This window comes from Tursiops truncatus, chromosome 1 (genome assembly GCF_011762595.2).
Source record: "Tursiops truncatus isolate mTurTru1 chromosome 1, mTurTru1.mat.Y, whole genome shotgun sequence".
Lineage (NCBI taxonomy): Eukaryota > Metazoa > Chordata > Mammalia > Artiodactyla > Delphinidae > Tursiops > Tursiops truncatus.
In genome coordinates this window covers 167,191,936-167,207,517 of record NC_047034.1, presented here as the reverse complement: position 1 = coordinate 167,207,517, position 15,582 = coordinate 167,191,936, and the positions used below count along the sequence as shown (strand labels likewise).

The following is a 15,582-nucleotide window of genomic DNA, read 5'->3' as shown; positions in this document are numbered from 1 at the left end:
CAAATCAACCTATCTATGAAACAGAAAGAATCGGTGACACAGAGAACAGACTGGTGGTTGGGGTGGTGGTGGCAGCATGCACTGGGACTTTGGGGTGAGCAGATGCAAACTGGTATATACAGAATGGATAAACAAGGTCCTGCTGCAGAGCACAGGGAACTATAGTCAATATCCTGGGATAAACCATAATGGAAGAGAATATATATATGTATAACTTAGTCACTGTGCTGTAATTAACACAACATTGTAAGTCAACTATACTTCAGTTTTAAAAATAAAGGGCCACTGATATGTAAAGAGGCTTAAAAGAGCACAAAATATTTAACATACTGGGTCACGTCACACTAAAAGTATGTTTTTAATCTTTCTTTTTAGTGAGGTGGTTGATGTACAATATTAAATAAGTTTCAGGTACACAACAGTGATTCACAATTTGTGAAGGTTATATTCCATATATAGCTATTATAATATATTGGCTATATTTAAAATATCTTTTTTAAATGATAGAAGAAAATTGAAACAAATGTTAAGTTCATGAAGTACACAGCACAACAAAATACTTTAGCCAAAAGAAAAAAATCACTCATCCAATTTGAAAATGTTTAAAAAAGAAATCAGTTTAAAATTATTAGTGGCTCTAGAGTTTTTACATTCTCAAAAATAAAGCAGTGATATGGGAAGATCCACACCAAATAAAATGATACAAATGTTCAAATGCAGAAAATACAGAATATTTCAGTAAAAAGGTTAAGAATATTAAAATAATAAAATATATGTATATAAGTACTAATATTTGGAGATAATATTAAGTGAAATAATTGCTTATGGATCATTAATTGTATATGAATTAGTAAACTGATCACACTACTGATTTCTATTTTAAATCTAAAAGGTTTTAATGTTTTAATTTCCCATAATCTTATAAAATACTGATTACAAAATTGGAATTGAGTGGTTGACTTACATTAATATAATTTCCTATTTAAAAGCACTGCTTCAGAAAACTCAGAAGAATTTATAAGTAAAAAGCTATTCAAAACCTGCTTTTTCTCCTGGATAAGTTCAAGCACATTTAACTTGACGAAGTCAGCCTGTTGGCGTGGCTAATAATCTATAACCAAAATGTACTGAGCTAACAACATACTATGCAATTTGCAGCAGATTTCCCTTTCTTAAAAACTTTAGCTGGAGCAAAATTAAAAGTAATTTTGCTTGGGATTAACTAGAGAGACCCTAAGCCCAAAGCAGGTCATAAGGAATGCCTTATGCCATAAGGAATGCCTCTCTTGAGCTGTTGAGCCCTTGCTCACTTTCAATAGCTTGTAAGTCGTTTTATGTGTTCTGAGACATTTTTGAGAGCTTTAGACTCCAAAAAATTGTCTTAGAAATTACGGGGATGGGAATCAAAACTATTTTACTACAAACAAATGCTTACAATTTTGTGGTATGATTCACAACCATCTACATACAGGTTTTAAATACTACCTTTATTCAAGGTGTTGCCATTCATTTTCCCACTGCTTTGGTCTGCATCGCCATCTTGCTCATCCAACTGTTCAAGAGCTAGCTGACGCCAACTGCGTAAGGAGGATTTCCCTACCCAAAATCCATCATTGCTGTGGAAGAGAGAGAGAATGTAAAATCATGCAAGTGACATTTCCTAATGTCCTTCTCCCTTCTTTCCTTGTAAAGGCCACAACTAAACTGAATTAAAATGTTCAGCATTTGCTGCTGTGCACACAATTTTTTTTAACCTATTTCCTCATTTTGGCCATTTTCACTCCTCATATTAAATCGCACATATAGAAAATACTTTGCTTCCATCCTAAATCTTACCCTGCTACTCCTAACCCTCATTTAAATTTATGCCAATCACACCAAACAACTGGCCACTTTCCTTCACTTGATTACTACTCAAAACTGCATATAGCTGACCCTTCAAATGCATATAGGCACTCACATATATATACACAAACACGTTTAGGCCACTCAGGAGGCTGTTTATGGAATGACCCAAAACAGTGAACTAGATTGATATTTCTTTGGGAAATATACAACTTAAACTAAACCCAAACATCATAAATGCCACCTGAGTCCAGAGGTGCTCTACAGAGTGCGGCTCAACAAACTCCAAGAAGCCTGTATGTTCCTGACAAGGATGCACCACTGGGTACCCCTGGTTAACACACTTACTTCAGCCTCTCTAAAGGGGACACCCCAGGCCTGCTAGAATGGCTTTCCAACATAAGTATTCCACAATTCCATGTCAGAACACGGCGAGCACCTTGCCTTAGCTTGTTTAGGCCTCAGATGCACATCTCTGCTTCAACCTTTCTAATGGATGGAATATAGCCACAGGAGCTGTGCCTCAGCCCTCTGTATCTCTGCCACAGCAGCAGTCACCACAAAATTTACTCTGCTGTGGCCAACCACTCATCACCCTTCTTTCTTCCAAAGATCCCAAGTCCCTATTATCCACAAATAATAAGCTACTTGGTTTTTTAGCTTATCAAACAATATACACTGTGAACATACCCCTTTACTGTTGCTTTGAGCAGATTATTTACAGTTTTATAATCTTCATTTAGTTGGTTCTTCAGACGCAACACACGACAACGTTCTACTACACATTCCTTACACAGGGCTTTCACTGAGACAGAGAAAACGAAAGGGAAGAGTGTATTCACATACAGATTTCCTGTTAAGAAAATGTTTTCAGCACTTCATAAAACAATGAAGAATTTTAACCCAAAGTCACAAATTTTCACAATATAGCAAATTGGTATATGTCCTAAATTATTTTGGTGACATAAATCTCAAGATAGTAATAGTGTTATCCTGCATAAAGAAAGAACTATAGGACATAAAATGTCATAATATGCTATAACTATCTATGCCAGAAAGTACATTTTACAAGATTTAGATGCAAATTTTGCAAGACCACCATCAAATGATGGAGGGTGTAAAGGAGGGGAGGGTAATCAATATATCTGACAACTATAAATGTAATGTTAATTGTTTAAGACCTTCCTGTGGGTATCAACCAAACCAATACTCTGAAGAGTACTGTACAAAATAACAAAACACTAGATGGCTTTCTCTAATGTATCCTATTTTGTCTGTCTTGTGAGAAAAAACACACAACAAAACTGAATAAGCAGTTTCTTTTCTAACATTATAAATATACTGTGTATGACGCTGCTTAATTTATACTTGACTTAGCAAATCTTTTTTTTTTTTTTTTTTTTTTTTTTTGGGGTACGCGGGCCTCTCACTGCTGTGGCCTTTCCCGTTGCGGAGCACAGGCTCCGGACGCGCAGGCTCAGCGGCCATGGCTCACGGGCCCAGCCGCTCCGCGGCATGTGGGATCCTCCAGGACCAGGGCACAAACCCGTGTCCCCTGCATCGGCAGGCGGACTCTCAACCACTGTGCCACCAGGGAAGCCCTAGCAAATCATTTTTGCAAAGTGCAAGGAATATGAGGTCTAAGCACAGTCTGGGTCAAATGATCATAAAGATCATATAATGCAGACTTATTGCATTACTCTTTTTTAAGCAGATAAGACATCTCGAATTACCAGTTAGTCTTGGTCCTCCTCCATATCTACTATAGAAAATGTCTGCCGCATATTCAGATATTCTCTTCATAATCGATATTTTATCAGGATGAAGCTTATCGTGGGAACACAGGCAAGCGTGATTATCAATAGGCTTGGTGGGTGTCGATTCATCCAACCACTTCTGCAGCCACTCAAGAGAGACAAATTCATAGGGCTCTGAGGAAGAAAGCAAGGGAAAGAGCCTATGTATTTTTACAGCTTTTTGACTAAGCGATACATTCATTTTCCGCAAGACAATGCAAACTCTTTCCAAAGTTAGCAGAATCAGAAGAATCATTGTTCAGGGAAGACGTTTCATGAGTACAGCACAAAGCTCCGTTTAACTAGCACTCATCTGAATTCAAGGAGCTGTGCACGGGAGGGACGAGTCTGCACGGTGCCCTGTAAGATCGGCTGGTATTATTAACCACATTCTACAAAAGAGGTTTCCACAGAGAGAAGTGTCTTGCTTGATAGCACAGCAGAGCTCTGATCAGGACACTTGGTGACTACAAGCCACACTCCAGGCCAGCTCGCAAATCACATAACCTCACCCCCATAACGATTTTCATAAACACTTGTCATCGATGTGTGATAATACAACTGAAAGTTAAAATGAGGAGTCTGACTAGGTTCTAAGTTAAAAATTAACCTCATCAGCTATAACCGCACTTTCACAAGGCCGTTTAAACCACTGAATTTTTCTTCACCCAAGATGATACTGATGTTGATTAAAAGGTAGTTGATTTCCCCATCCAAATCCATATCACAATCAATTCATTACATTATTATGTATTTCAGGAAATTAAGCTATTTTAAGCAACTTCTAGGATGAAGTGCACTGGAATCGAATATTATCAATTCTGAAGTTGCAAAAATTAAAAGATACAACCAAACACCTCAGAATGTGTTTTAATTTGGGAAAACAGAGCCCCAGAGTTCCGTAAAAGCCAAAATTAAAGATAAAGGGCCAGCTTTGATTACTTACAAAGATCTCCAGTGAGTCCCAGCATAAAACATAGAAGAAAACATACAGAGGTTGAATTTATATATTTGTATTATGATACTACTTCTGATGAGATCTGAGGGATAGACAATTCAACTCAAAGCCCATTTTGACCAATTTCACACTTCCCTGAGATTTACAAGTCTAAAAACTAACTTCCATTTTAAGTTTAGCATAAAACATTTCAATTTTTACAAAAACAAAATCCAGAACTGTTGGATCCCTTATTTGTGCTAAAACTGTACATCATAAACTGAGAGACTCCTAACTGACTGGTCAGCTCTGATGCAGCTGCAGAGGAAGAGCTCGTGACTACAAGTTGAGACCAAGTTCTGCCACCAAGAAACTGAACTTGAGCAAGTCACTTGAACTCTCTATGCTTCAGATCTTTTATTTGTAAAATGAAGGTAATAATACCTGCCTTCTACCTACCTCACAGGGATGCTGTTGAATGTAAAAGATAGGATATGTGAAGCATTTTGAGCTTTTATGGAAGAAAAGAGATATAGAAAAGTTAATCATATATTCACACAATATATAAATGTGGAGTAAGATTCAGCATAGGTTAACATGGTTGTGGCATTTTACAGTGTATAATGGTATGGAATGATCCCTATCCCAGAGAGCAAAATACAAGTCTTAGCATATCTAATCTTTTCCCAAGGAAGAGTCCCATAGGTTAAAACTTTTAGTAATCTCAAGGCTATTGATGTAAGATATGAAGATTAGAAAAATCTTGAAAGAGCTGTAGCAATTTCTACCAAGGGCTTCCCTAACAATCGGGGTCTAGCACAAGTCTCAATAATTAAAGTAGATTCTGCTTGTGGAAGGTTTTTACACTACAGATGTTTCTGCACTAGAGAGAGACGCCTGGCAGGTTCTCACAGATGTTCTCCATTATTGTGATGCCAAAGGCATGGAGAATCAACTAACAGGAGTAAGAACTCTATTAAGTTGGGATAACAAACTGTATAAAAATCTCAGCATCTGACGAAGCGGGAAAGCAAGTGTTAAAATATTTACCAAAGGGAAACGTATACTATGGTTCAAACTTATTTATATATAGTTTTAAATGCCTGGATTTTGAGTAGGAATTTGTTTTGGAAAGTTATAAAGTCTAGAAAGATCATGGCATCAAAAATATTTGAAACAACTTACCTAAAGATAATTTAGGATTATTTAGAGATAATTTATTTCAACTTAAATAAAAAGGGCCAAAAGGGTTCAGGTTCCCAGTGAGGTTTATATTTTAGGATAAATGACCCTTCTTTTAGTATGTTCACAAAGATAAGATTTAGAAAAAACATAAGACTTTGATTGGCAGCACAAAACCATGGTCAGTAGCTTTGAGATCTGACAATATTTTAGGAAAACATGGACTTACTATCATATAAGGTTACTATAAACGGGAAAAAATTATAAACCTCATAATTGGTAAGAGTATTGATAACATATATACATATTTAAAGAACACAAGCACTGGTTCTCATAGACGGAATGAAAACAGGCAAGAGGGCACACAGTGTAAATTTGACACATAACATCTTTGGACCATACAATTTTAAAGAGTGATTCTCTTTAGTTTATAGACCCAGTAAGTTGCTTTCTTTTGTCCAGTGAATACAGGAAACCATGAATAAGGTTCAGAAAACAAATTTCTAGGTACCAACTCCTTTGAATAAATTTAGAGATCTGAATTACATGTTCATTTCCAAATTGTTTCCAATAAAACTGAGGTCAGTCTACTTATTTAGGATAATCCCAACCCTTGAAGCAGAGTTAACAGGTTACAAAGAAAGGTCAGAATCAAATTAAGGTATAGTTTAGACAGAACTTTTGAGAGATATTCTTACAGATGTAGCAATTTATATTCATCTTTTGCTTAAAGTAATACCAGTAATGGAAAACTGAGATATCAAAAAGACAAAACCACAAGTACAATTATGCTTGAGTATTTATTTTCTAAAATTAGTAAAACTGCCTCTTTTTAAAGTAGGAGTTGGGTATGGGGAATTGCCTATGAAATGACCGAAAACTTTATTACAAATGGCATACCAGCCTTAAGGAGTTGAGGTTTCCTTTTTGAGGCATTAGATAAACTTGAATAAACATACAAAGTAAAGGAATGAGCTGGACTGTGTGGGATAATTCTTAAGAAATTAGGGGTCAGCAGAAAGCTTTCCTATTCTTAGAATATTTGATACTAAATTTCAAAATAATCTAACAGTATCATAAAAATAGTACTCATATAAAAGAATGCCTGTTAATACTCTTAGGGCACAAAGTACACAAGGAAATAGACTAGGCAAGTTGCTTTCATAGTAGCCCAATCTGATTTTTCTTTCAAAACAAGTTAATGCCTCACAAATCAGAAATATCTACAAGAGTTATATATGCAGAGTGCTGACCTACACCTCATAATTTATTAAGAGCTTCCCATTTTTAAAAGTACACGATAATGAAAACTATACGGAATGCTACACATTAAGTTACTGTTGGTTTACATAGTAATTGTATAGTGCACAAGCTGGCATTAACGGGTTATAAATAAGAAAGGGCAGGGGAAAGTTTGTTCATACACATTTGTGAACATAAAAGAAACAAGGCACTTAATGGCAACAGTGCTGTCCCAGAATATCTTACAGACCAGCTCCAGCAGGTAACCTTTGGTACAGCTCCTTAACTTCTTCATGCTTTGCTTTTCCTTTATCCACACTTTGCTTACGCATCTCGGCCATTTCAATACACCACTCCTCAAATTTGGAATTATCCCGATCTACCAGCTCTTGAAGAAAGGCTATTCAGAATAGAAAGACACAAAAACCTTTATCCTGTTTTTCAAAGACAAAGAACCATGCTGATTTGTAAATTACAACAAATACTGGCTAAGATTTTGGTGGCAAAATCCTACTATGGTCTCCCTACAACCTGCAGGCAGAAGTAAAACTGAAGACAGACCCTGGAATAATACCAGGGGGTTTCCCTACCCGATTCTGCATGACATCATCAGCCAACTGGAAGCATCAAATGGGTCAGAAACACCATTCAAAACACATGGTGCCACAGACAGAGCAAAGCACAGTATTAGGTAAAATGACAACTGACGACTGCCTTCAGCCAAGCAGCAGCTCTTCCTTTCTTATATTAAATCTAGAAAATTTATAACTGGCTAAAACCCAAAACTGCTTTACAAAACTGAACAAAACAGAACCAAATTGCTCTTTAAATTCATCTTTATAATCCACAGGAATTTTTTTTAATTGCTTTTGCTTTTCTTTAGGGGCAGTCAGTGGAACAGTTCTGTTAAAGCCTCCTTTATCATAAAAACTCACCACTTTAAAGCAAATCTGTGATTACATACACTTTCACCATTTACCATATGCAACCAACCTACCATAATAGATAAAAGCAATCCGTTCTCGTCATTGACCTTTGAGCATGGTATTCTAAAATACTTGCCTTATGTAATCCTGGAAAATTGCTCACCTGGTACCTGAATAGTCGTGTTGGGTTTTTCTTGAGCTTGTAGTCTATAAACCAACATGTACGCATTTCGAGAGCAGTGAGTTCCTTTGCCACACTTGGGTTTACGTGTCTGGGATTTAGAAGGTTCTGCTGAGGTAAGAGAAATCAAAAGATGACTAAATTAGAATGCCTAGAGTTTATTCATTCTTTTGCAGGGGAGGGGGAGGGGGAGGGTCATAGAAAACAATTCCTAAAATACGAACTCAAAATACATTAAAAGGCAATACAAATTTAGCAGGCTGGACAAATATTTTAATGTTTAAACAAGTTACTAACCCGCATTGCCTGCCATATTCCATTTTTAAAAGCTGAAAAGAAAGTATTCTTTTTCACAATGACAAACCTGAACCAGGAAAAAAAAAACAAACCACAAACTATTATGAGTTTATTTTACTGTTGATCTTAAATTACAAAAATAAATCCAGACTTAACTGTGCAAAGAAATAAAATGGAATGTTCCTGAAAAAAAATGAAATAAAATGCTAAGATTAGCCACTAATCTCTATAAATTCAGAAGCAAGTGGAAAACATTCGTGTTTTACATGGCACATACATCACATGAAGGGGATCTTCAAATTGAGTCTGATTACCCCAGGATAACCTTCCAATGGGTAGGAGGTCATGCATAGCTCTGAGGAAATCAATTATCAGATCCTCAATTGACAATGTATTTTTCTAAAATTGTTCAGGTTTCACTGATGGTTTCCACCTCTCCTTTCAGTCATCTGCCTCCCCACCTTACAAAAGAAAGATATAACCTCTTCTTACCTGTGACAAAAAAAATCTTATCTCACCAAAAGATATGTTTACAGTAAAATTTTGCAGTTCAATTTTTAAAAATTTCTAACACACTTACATTGGTTTGATCAATTATATAGTTTTATTTAAAAAAAAAGAAAAAGAACACTCAATCCAGAAGTACTTTCTAACTATTTAGAGCTTTATAGCTACAGAAAACTTAGTATATTCCATTAGAATGAAATTCTATAGGGTCAGTGTAATGGAAACACTAGTATAGGAGAAAAAGGAAACATAAAAAAAAAAATCCTGTCATAAAAAAAGATCAGTTCATTTAACTCTGAAAAGGATGACATGGATGTATGGAATCTATATGTTATGTAATTTCATTTGGATACAACAGTAATGCTGCAGTTTAAGTTTCAATATTTATAATTTGTCAGAAGTTACATTATCTGAAGCTATTTAAATTTACAATGAAAAATGCTGGATTTTAAAATGTGCAATGAAATACAAAAGTTGTTCAATATTCTTATAGGGACTACAGGAGCAAGTATGTTTGAAGACCACAGTCATAGGGAATTAAAACTGTCAGGAGCATGTATACAAAGAAAAGACGTTGGTCATTCCTAACTAAAGAGTTAAGATTTAAGATGTTCATTGGGCTTCCCTGGTGGCGCAGTGGTTGAGAATCTGCCTGCCAATGCAGGGGACACGGGTTCGAGCCCTGGTCTGGGAAGATCCCACATGCTGCGGAGCAACTAGCCCCGTGAGCCACAATTACTGAGCCTGCGCGTCTGGAGCCTGTGCTCCGCAACAAGAGAGGCCGTGATAGTGAGAGGCCCGCGCACCGCGATGAGGAGTGGCCTGGCCCCACTTGCCGCAATTAGAGAAAGCCCACACACATAAAAGAAGACCCAACACAGCATAAATAAATAAATAATTTTTTTAAAAAATTTTTTAAAAAGGGAAAACTCAAAAAAACATGTTCATTAATTTGTATAAGACGGAATATAAAATGATTCATAGAAGTTCACAAGAGAATATAGTAATGACTGACTAATGGAATTTAATGAATAAGTATTTTCTATTTTTGATAAAATAGATAAAAGGAGCAATGTAAGCTGCATATAATGAGAGGTCTTAAAACACTGGAATGGGGGCTTCCCTGGTGGCGCAGTGGTTGAGAGTCCGCCTGCCGATGCAGGGGACATGGGTTCGTGCCCCGGTCTGGGAAGATCCCACATGCCGCAGAGCGGCTGGGCCCAGTGAGCCATGGCTGCTGAGCCTGCACGTCCGGAGCCTGTGCTCCGCAACGGGAGAGGCCACAACAGTGAGAGGCCCGCGTACCGCAAAAAGAAAAAAATGGTATACATAAAAAAAATAGAAAATACTTCTTCCAATTACAAGAATAGAGCCACCACATGGACATCTGCAGCAAGATTCCCCAGGCCTTCCTGAAAGCCAACCTTAACTGCCATGCTACTCCACCTTGGGAAAGAGGTACTGATCCTTTAAGAAAGAAGGGTGGCAGGAGACACACACCTACTCCCAATCCTTTTCTCTTTTCGCATCCCATTGTCCGAGCCTCACCCCAAAATGACAAATACGGTAAGAAAGTGATGAGAACCTCAGCCAAGATGGCTCCTATTGGAAGAACAGCCCACTCCATTCGACAACAAATGGGTACGGAGCCCACGAAAACCGAGGTGATGAGAGCTACACACTAGAATAATACTATTTCAGGAGGTATCGTTTACAGCAGACCTCATCACTACAAAACAGCAAGCAGCTTATTCCCCAGAGGCACTGCTCCACACTCTAGGGATGGAGTAAGATACTTAACAGAGAGGGGTAGACATTGCTCAGGGAACAAAGTTCCCCTGCTATACTTATTTCCCCAAAATAAATTTCCTGACCCAGAGAAAAGGACTACAAATCCTACTATATTACATCTACTACTCATAATTTTTAGCTTAATACTCACCATCCTCTTCCCTAGCTGCCCACAATTAACCTGTAAATTGAAAATTAAATTTGTGCCTTCAAACTGTACGAAAACATGACATTATGGAAACCATCTCTGGAGCAAAATCATTTTTTAAAAAAATTCAAGCATTTCTATAACAGATGTTCAGAGATTTCATGTGTTTAAGAAATGCAAATAGACTTGATAGTCCATAACAATCTTGGGCCATAATAATTTATCACAAACATTTCTGGTAAAAAAAAAAAATTATATTTTAAAAGGGCACTCACAACTTAAAGGTTTTACCTAGATCTTCCTCAATCCCTAGTTGTAATTTCTTCCCCTCCATCTTTTCTATGTCTTCGTCATTAAACTTATACCATTCACCAGACTGTGGATCTTTCACATGGGCAATGTAGTGACCGGAATAAGCACTCACTCCTCTGTGTATGAGCACTGCACTGAGTTCATACACATAGGACCCACCTAGGGAAGGAGAAAGGGGAAAAATGAAAGAAATTTTGGATAACATTATTTCTTCTTATATCCTGAGCCTGAATTGTAATGATTACAATTCTTTATGCATCTGACAGAGTTCAAAATATGTCACCTAAGATTTAAAGAATTTAGTCTCATAAAATAAAGTAGCAGGCATTGTTTTAAGCAGCTCACTGTATCAACTCTCCATTCCCTCTGCAAAATATACAGGTGGAAAGCTACGGCATTCTGGGCACTCAGGGTTACGAAGCTATTCTGAAGTATACTTTCCCTTCTACATTAACAGGCTGAGCCATATGCTTACCAAGAATCAGTTGTTCATATTTTCCAACTTATTACAAAAATTAACTACACACAAACTAATAAGATTTGAGTGCAAAACTAAAAAGCTATTGTTTCTAGAAAAAAGAAAAATGTTTTTTAAACATTGGAGATAAGTCATTAAGGAAAATTGCTTTCAAAATAGGTGTAGACAAGGGAATTCACTGGTGGTCCAGTGGTTAGGACTCGGTGCTTTCAATGCTGATGACGTGGGTTTGATCCCTCGTCAGGGAACTAAGATCCCACAAGCCTCGTGGCACGGCCAAAAGAGGGGGAAAAAAAATCGGTGTAGACGAGACAAATAGAAAATACAGAGAAATAAACAATAAAAATCTAGACTGGGTTCTGCACTCAGATTTCTTTATGAGTATTTTAACTTATTAACTATTCCACTTTAAATAAACAAAACCGGGGCTTCCCTGGTGGTGCAGTGGTTGGGAGTCCGCCTGCCAATAAAGGGGACACAGGTTCGATCCCTGCTGCGGGAAGACCGCACATCCTGCGGAGCAATGAAGCCTGTGCGCCACAACTACTGGGCCTGCGCTGTAGAGCCCGCGAGCCACAACTACTGAGCCTGCGTGCCACAACTACTGAAGCCCGCGTACCTAGAGCCTGTGCTTCTCAACAAGAGAAGCCACCGCAATGAGAGGCCTGCGCAACTCAGCGAGGAGTAGCCCCTGCCTGCAGCAACTAGAGAAAGCCCGCACGCAGCAACGGGGACCCAATGCAGCCAAAAATAAATAATAAATAAAATAGATAAATTAAAATAAATAAACAAAACCTACATATCACAGCCTATCTACTATGCACATGGTTTATGCAAGAAGAGAAGGCTTTATCCATACATCAAAATATCAGCAAATGAAAGAACATTTACATTTTAAGACAAAATATTTTTAAGTTTGAAAAATATCTTTTAAACATTCTAAACTTAAATTATAGGGAGGAAAATGTACTTAAAGCAATCACTGCTACTACATTTTATTAATAAAAATTAGAAAAATCATCAGCAATCCTACAACACAGACATAACCACTATTAATATTGAAACTTATAGATTTTTTTCCAACAAATATATCATTAACATCTTTCCACATCATTAAATATTCTTCTGAAAATTATTTATAGTGACTATATACAAGTACCACATTATATTGAACCACTCCCTCACTGCTGGACATTTAAACTGGTAGCATTTTATGGCCATTAAATAATTACCTTTGTCATAAAAATCTTTGCACACATCTTTGTTTCATCACTGTAATTTCCTTAAAACTGCAAGAAGTCAGTCATAAAGGTATAGCCAGTCACTCATTCAACAAATAATAAACATCCTAGACACTGTTTTAGGCATGGAGAATACAGCAGTTGACTGAAATGACAAAGTCCTGCATTCCTTTAGCTCAGTGGGGGAACACGGTAATGCAGATTAATACCTGAAGCAAAGCTCATCTACCCCCCCCCAGCTGAAAATAAATTTAAAATACTAAGATAAAAATACTTTAAAATCTTTTAAGATGCAATGATCATCTGGCAACAAATGAAGAATTCTCAGAAGCCAAATACTATGTGAAGGCAGGAAGCTAGGGAGGTTAAGGAAAATGAAACCAATTTCCTCCTGAGAGTATTAGGTGAAACTTTATCAACTTCAACTGTTGTTTTCACATTAAGAGGTTTGTGGGACCAAAGCTAAGATCCTTAAAAGGTGAGGAGTCTAGAAGAGGACTCACATTGTGAAACTAGGGTTCTTCAGTTTACGAAATAAGGAGAAATGAACCTACCCTGCAGAGGAAATAGTAGGAAAAAATTATCTGCCTTATACTTTGACTCTTGGGGTGAGGAAAAAAATATCTGTTGCAAGTTTAAGAATCAAGCCCTCATGAATATTTCAACCAAGAATTCATACTACCTAGGAAGACAGAAAAACCTCAAGCCAAGAGTGTAGTTTGATGTGGTCCTAGAATGAGTGACAGTTCTAAAGAATATGAATTCAGTCCAACATACACATAAACACACACAAACACAACACAACACAAAACACCAAGGACACAAGTCACTATAACTGAGAGGCAGGAAACAACAGGTAAATAACCCATGAAGTTTTTCATCTCAGTTACTGGAAAAAGTAAAGTAGAACGTTATGTTTAAAGAAATAAATGATAGAATAAAAACTAAAAGTAAGGAATGAGATTATAAAAAATGAAAGTAAGATGTGATACAGAACCAAATCAAGCTTCTAGAAATGAAAATTACAATAACTGAAAGTCAAAACTCTACACAAGTTTTAACAGCGCAATTAGGTTTGCCTAAATAGAGAATCATTAAAGTAGAAGGTAGGCCTGAAAAAAGTTATGTAGAATGCAGGACAAAGCAAGAGTTAGGAGACACGGATGGCAAAGTTAAAATCTTAATACATGACTAATGTAATTCCAGAAGGAGAGATGAATGAATGGAAAAGAAAAAAATTTAAGACATAATGGTTGAGAAATTTATCCTTTAGGGAGGATAAATACACTAAAATTCAACCCAAACAGGTCACAGTGGCACTGCAAAACACCAAAACAAAAACAAACAAAAAAAGATCTTCAAAATCAGACAAAATAAAACAGGTCACCTATAAAGAAACAAGAATTAAACCACAACCAACTTTACAACAGCAACAAAGGAAGCCCTAAGACAACAGAATCTTTAATTGTACTGAGTGAAAATAACTGTTAATCCTTAGAGTAAATTTCACAACAAGAAATAAATATACTTCCAGACAGTGTGCTGAAAATAACCGGGTACCAACAGCCCCTTCCTAAAGGCATCTTCACAAACTTAATTCAAGGGTTCCAGTTGGAAGGTCTAGAATATTAAAAGGAATGATAAACAGAGGAGGTAGGTAAACTAACACCAATAATTCTACAGATAATCAGGCATCCTATGAGGGCTAGTGTGTGTGTGTGTGTGTGTGTGTGTGTGTGTGTGTGTGTGTGTGTGTGTGTGTGTGGCAGCTGAGGGCTAGTGTGTGTGTGTGTGTGTGTGTTTGGCAGCTGAGGGCTAGTGTGTGTGTGTGTGTGTGTGTGTGTTTGGCAGCTGAGGGCTAGTGTGTGTGTGTGTGTGTGTTTGGCAGCTGAGGGCTAGTGTGTGTGTGTGTGTGTGTGTGTGTGTGTGTGTGTGTGTGTGTGTGTGTGTGTGTGTGTGTGTGTGTGTGTGTTTGGCAGCTGTGGCCACACCAAGCAGCTTGCAGGAGCTTCCTTCCCCAACTAGGGATCGAACCTAGGCCCCTGGCATAGGATTCCCCTTATCAGTTTTTGTTTTTAAGGTAGAACTAAAACACATATGAAAACAATAAACAACTTAGGAGAATATCGATTTCCTAGTGGTTTGAGGTCCTTGTACTGTTTTTACAGGGTAAAGTTGTTAACTCTAAGAGTTAGGTATGTTATAATTTCCAGGTTAATCACTGAAAGAACAAAACAGTAATAGCAAACAGCCCAGCCCAGGTTGTATCCACCAGGTGGGCACTTCCACACTCCACGTTTCGGGGCTTACCTAGACTCACCTACCCACTCTTCTTTCTACTACACTGCACTCTCCCAATCACTTCATGGAAAAGGTGAACGAGAAACCACCTCTCCACTCCCAACCTCAGGTAAGAAACAACCTCTCCACTCCCCAACCTCAGGGAACCTAAAGAAAACTCCTTAACCCTGAGCAGAACAACAGGAAGAGAATGGGGGGAAATGTCATGGGGTTAAATTGGCCGGGTTCTTACAGCGTGAGTGAGCAAGGGAACCTCAAGCGGCGAACTTGATCTGTGATGATACCTAACTAGTAGGGACCCCAGGTGCCTGGCAGAAAGAAACCTGAGGTCTCTCTGAAGGAGGTGGCTTCATCCCAGCCCTAAGTGAATCCCCGTAAAAAATTTTCCAGGGACTTCC

The 15,582-nt window shown here is 37.6% G+C and overlaps 1 protein-coding gene across 4 annotated transcripts in view; it reads right to left on the bottom strand.

Annotated features, from left to right (window-relative positions):
• The window catches only part of USP48 (ubiquitin specific peptidase 48), a 66,915-nt gene that overhangs the window by 25,455 nt on the left and 25,878 nt on the right, over positions 1-15,582 (bottom strand). Inside the window, exons 9-14 of one of the 4 annotated variants that reach the window (XM_019938564.3) lie at positions 11,144-11,323; positions 8,092-8,220; positions 7,253-7,402; positions 3,579-3,776; positions 2,536-2,650; positions 1,486-1,616 (exon numbers count right to left, since the gene is read on the bottom strand). In XM_019938564.3, coding sequence (XP_019794123.1) covers positions 1,486-1,616; positions 2,536-2,650; positions 3,579-3,776; positions 7,253-7,402; positions 8,092-8,220; positions 11,144-11,323 — 903 coding nt within the window. The remainder of the gene's footprint in view (positions 1-1,485; positions 1,617-2,535; positions 2,651-3,578; positions 3,777-7,252; positions 7,403-8,091; positions 8,221-11,143; positions 11,324-15,582) is intronic. The other 3 variants (XM_019938565.3, XM_073794641.1, XM_073794646.1) reach the window with 3 other exon arrangements.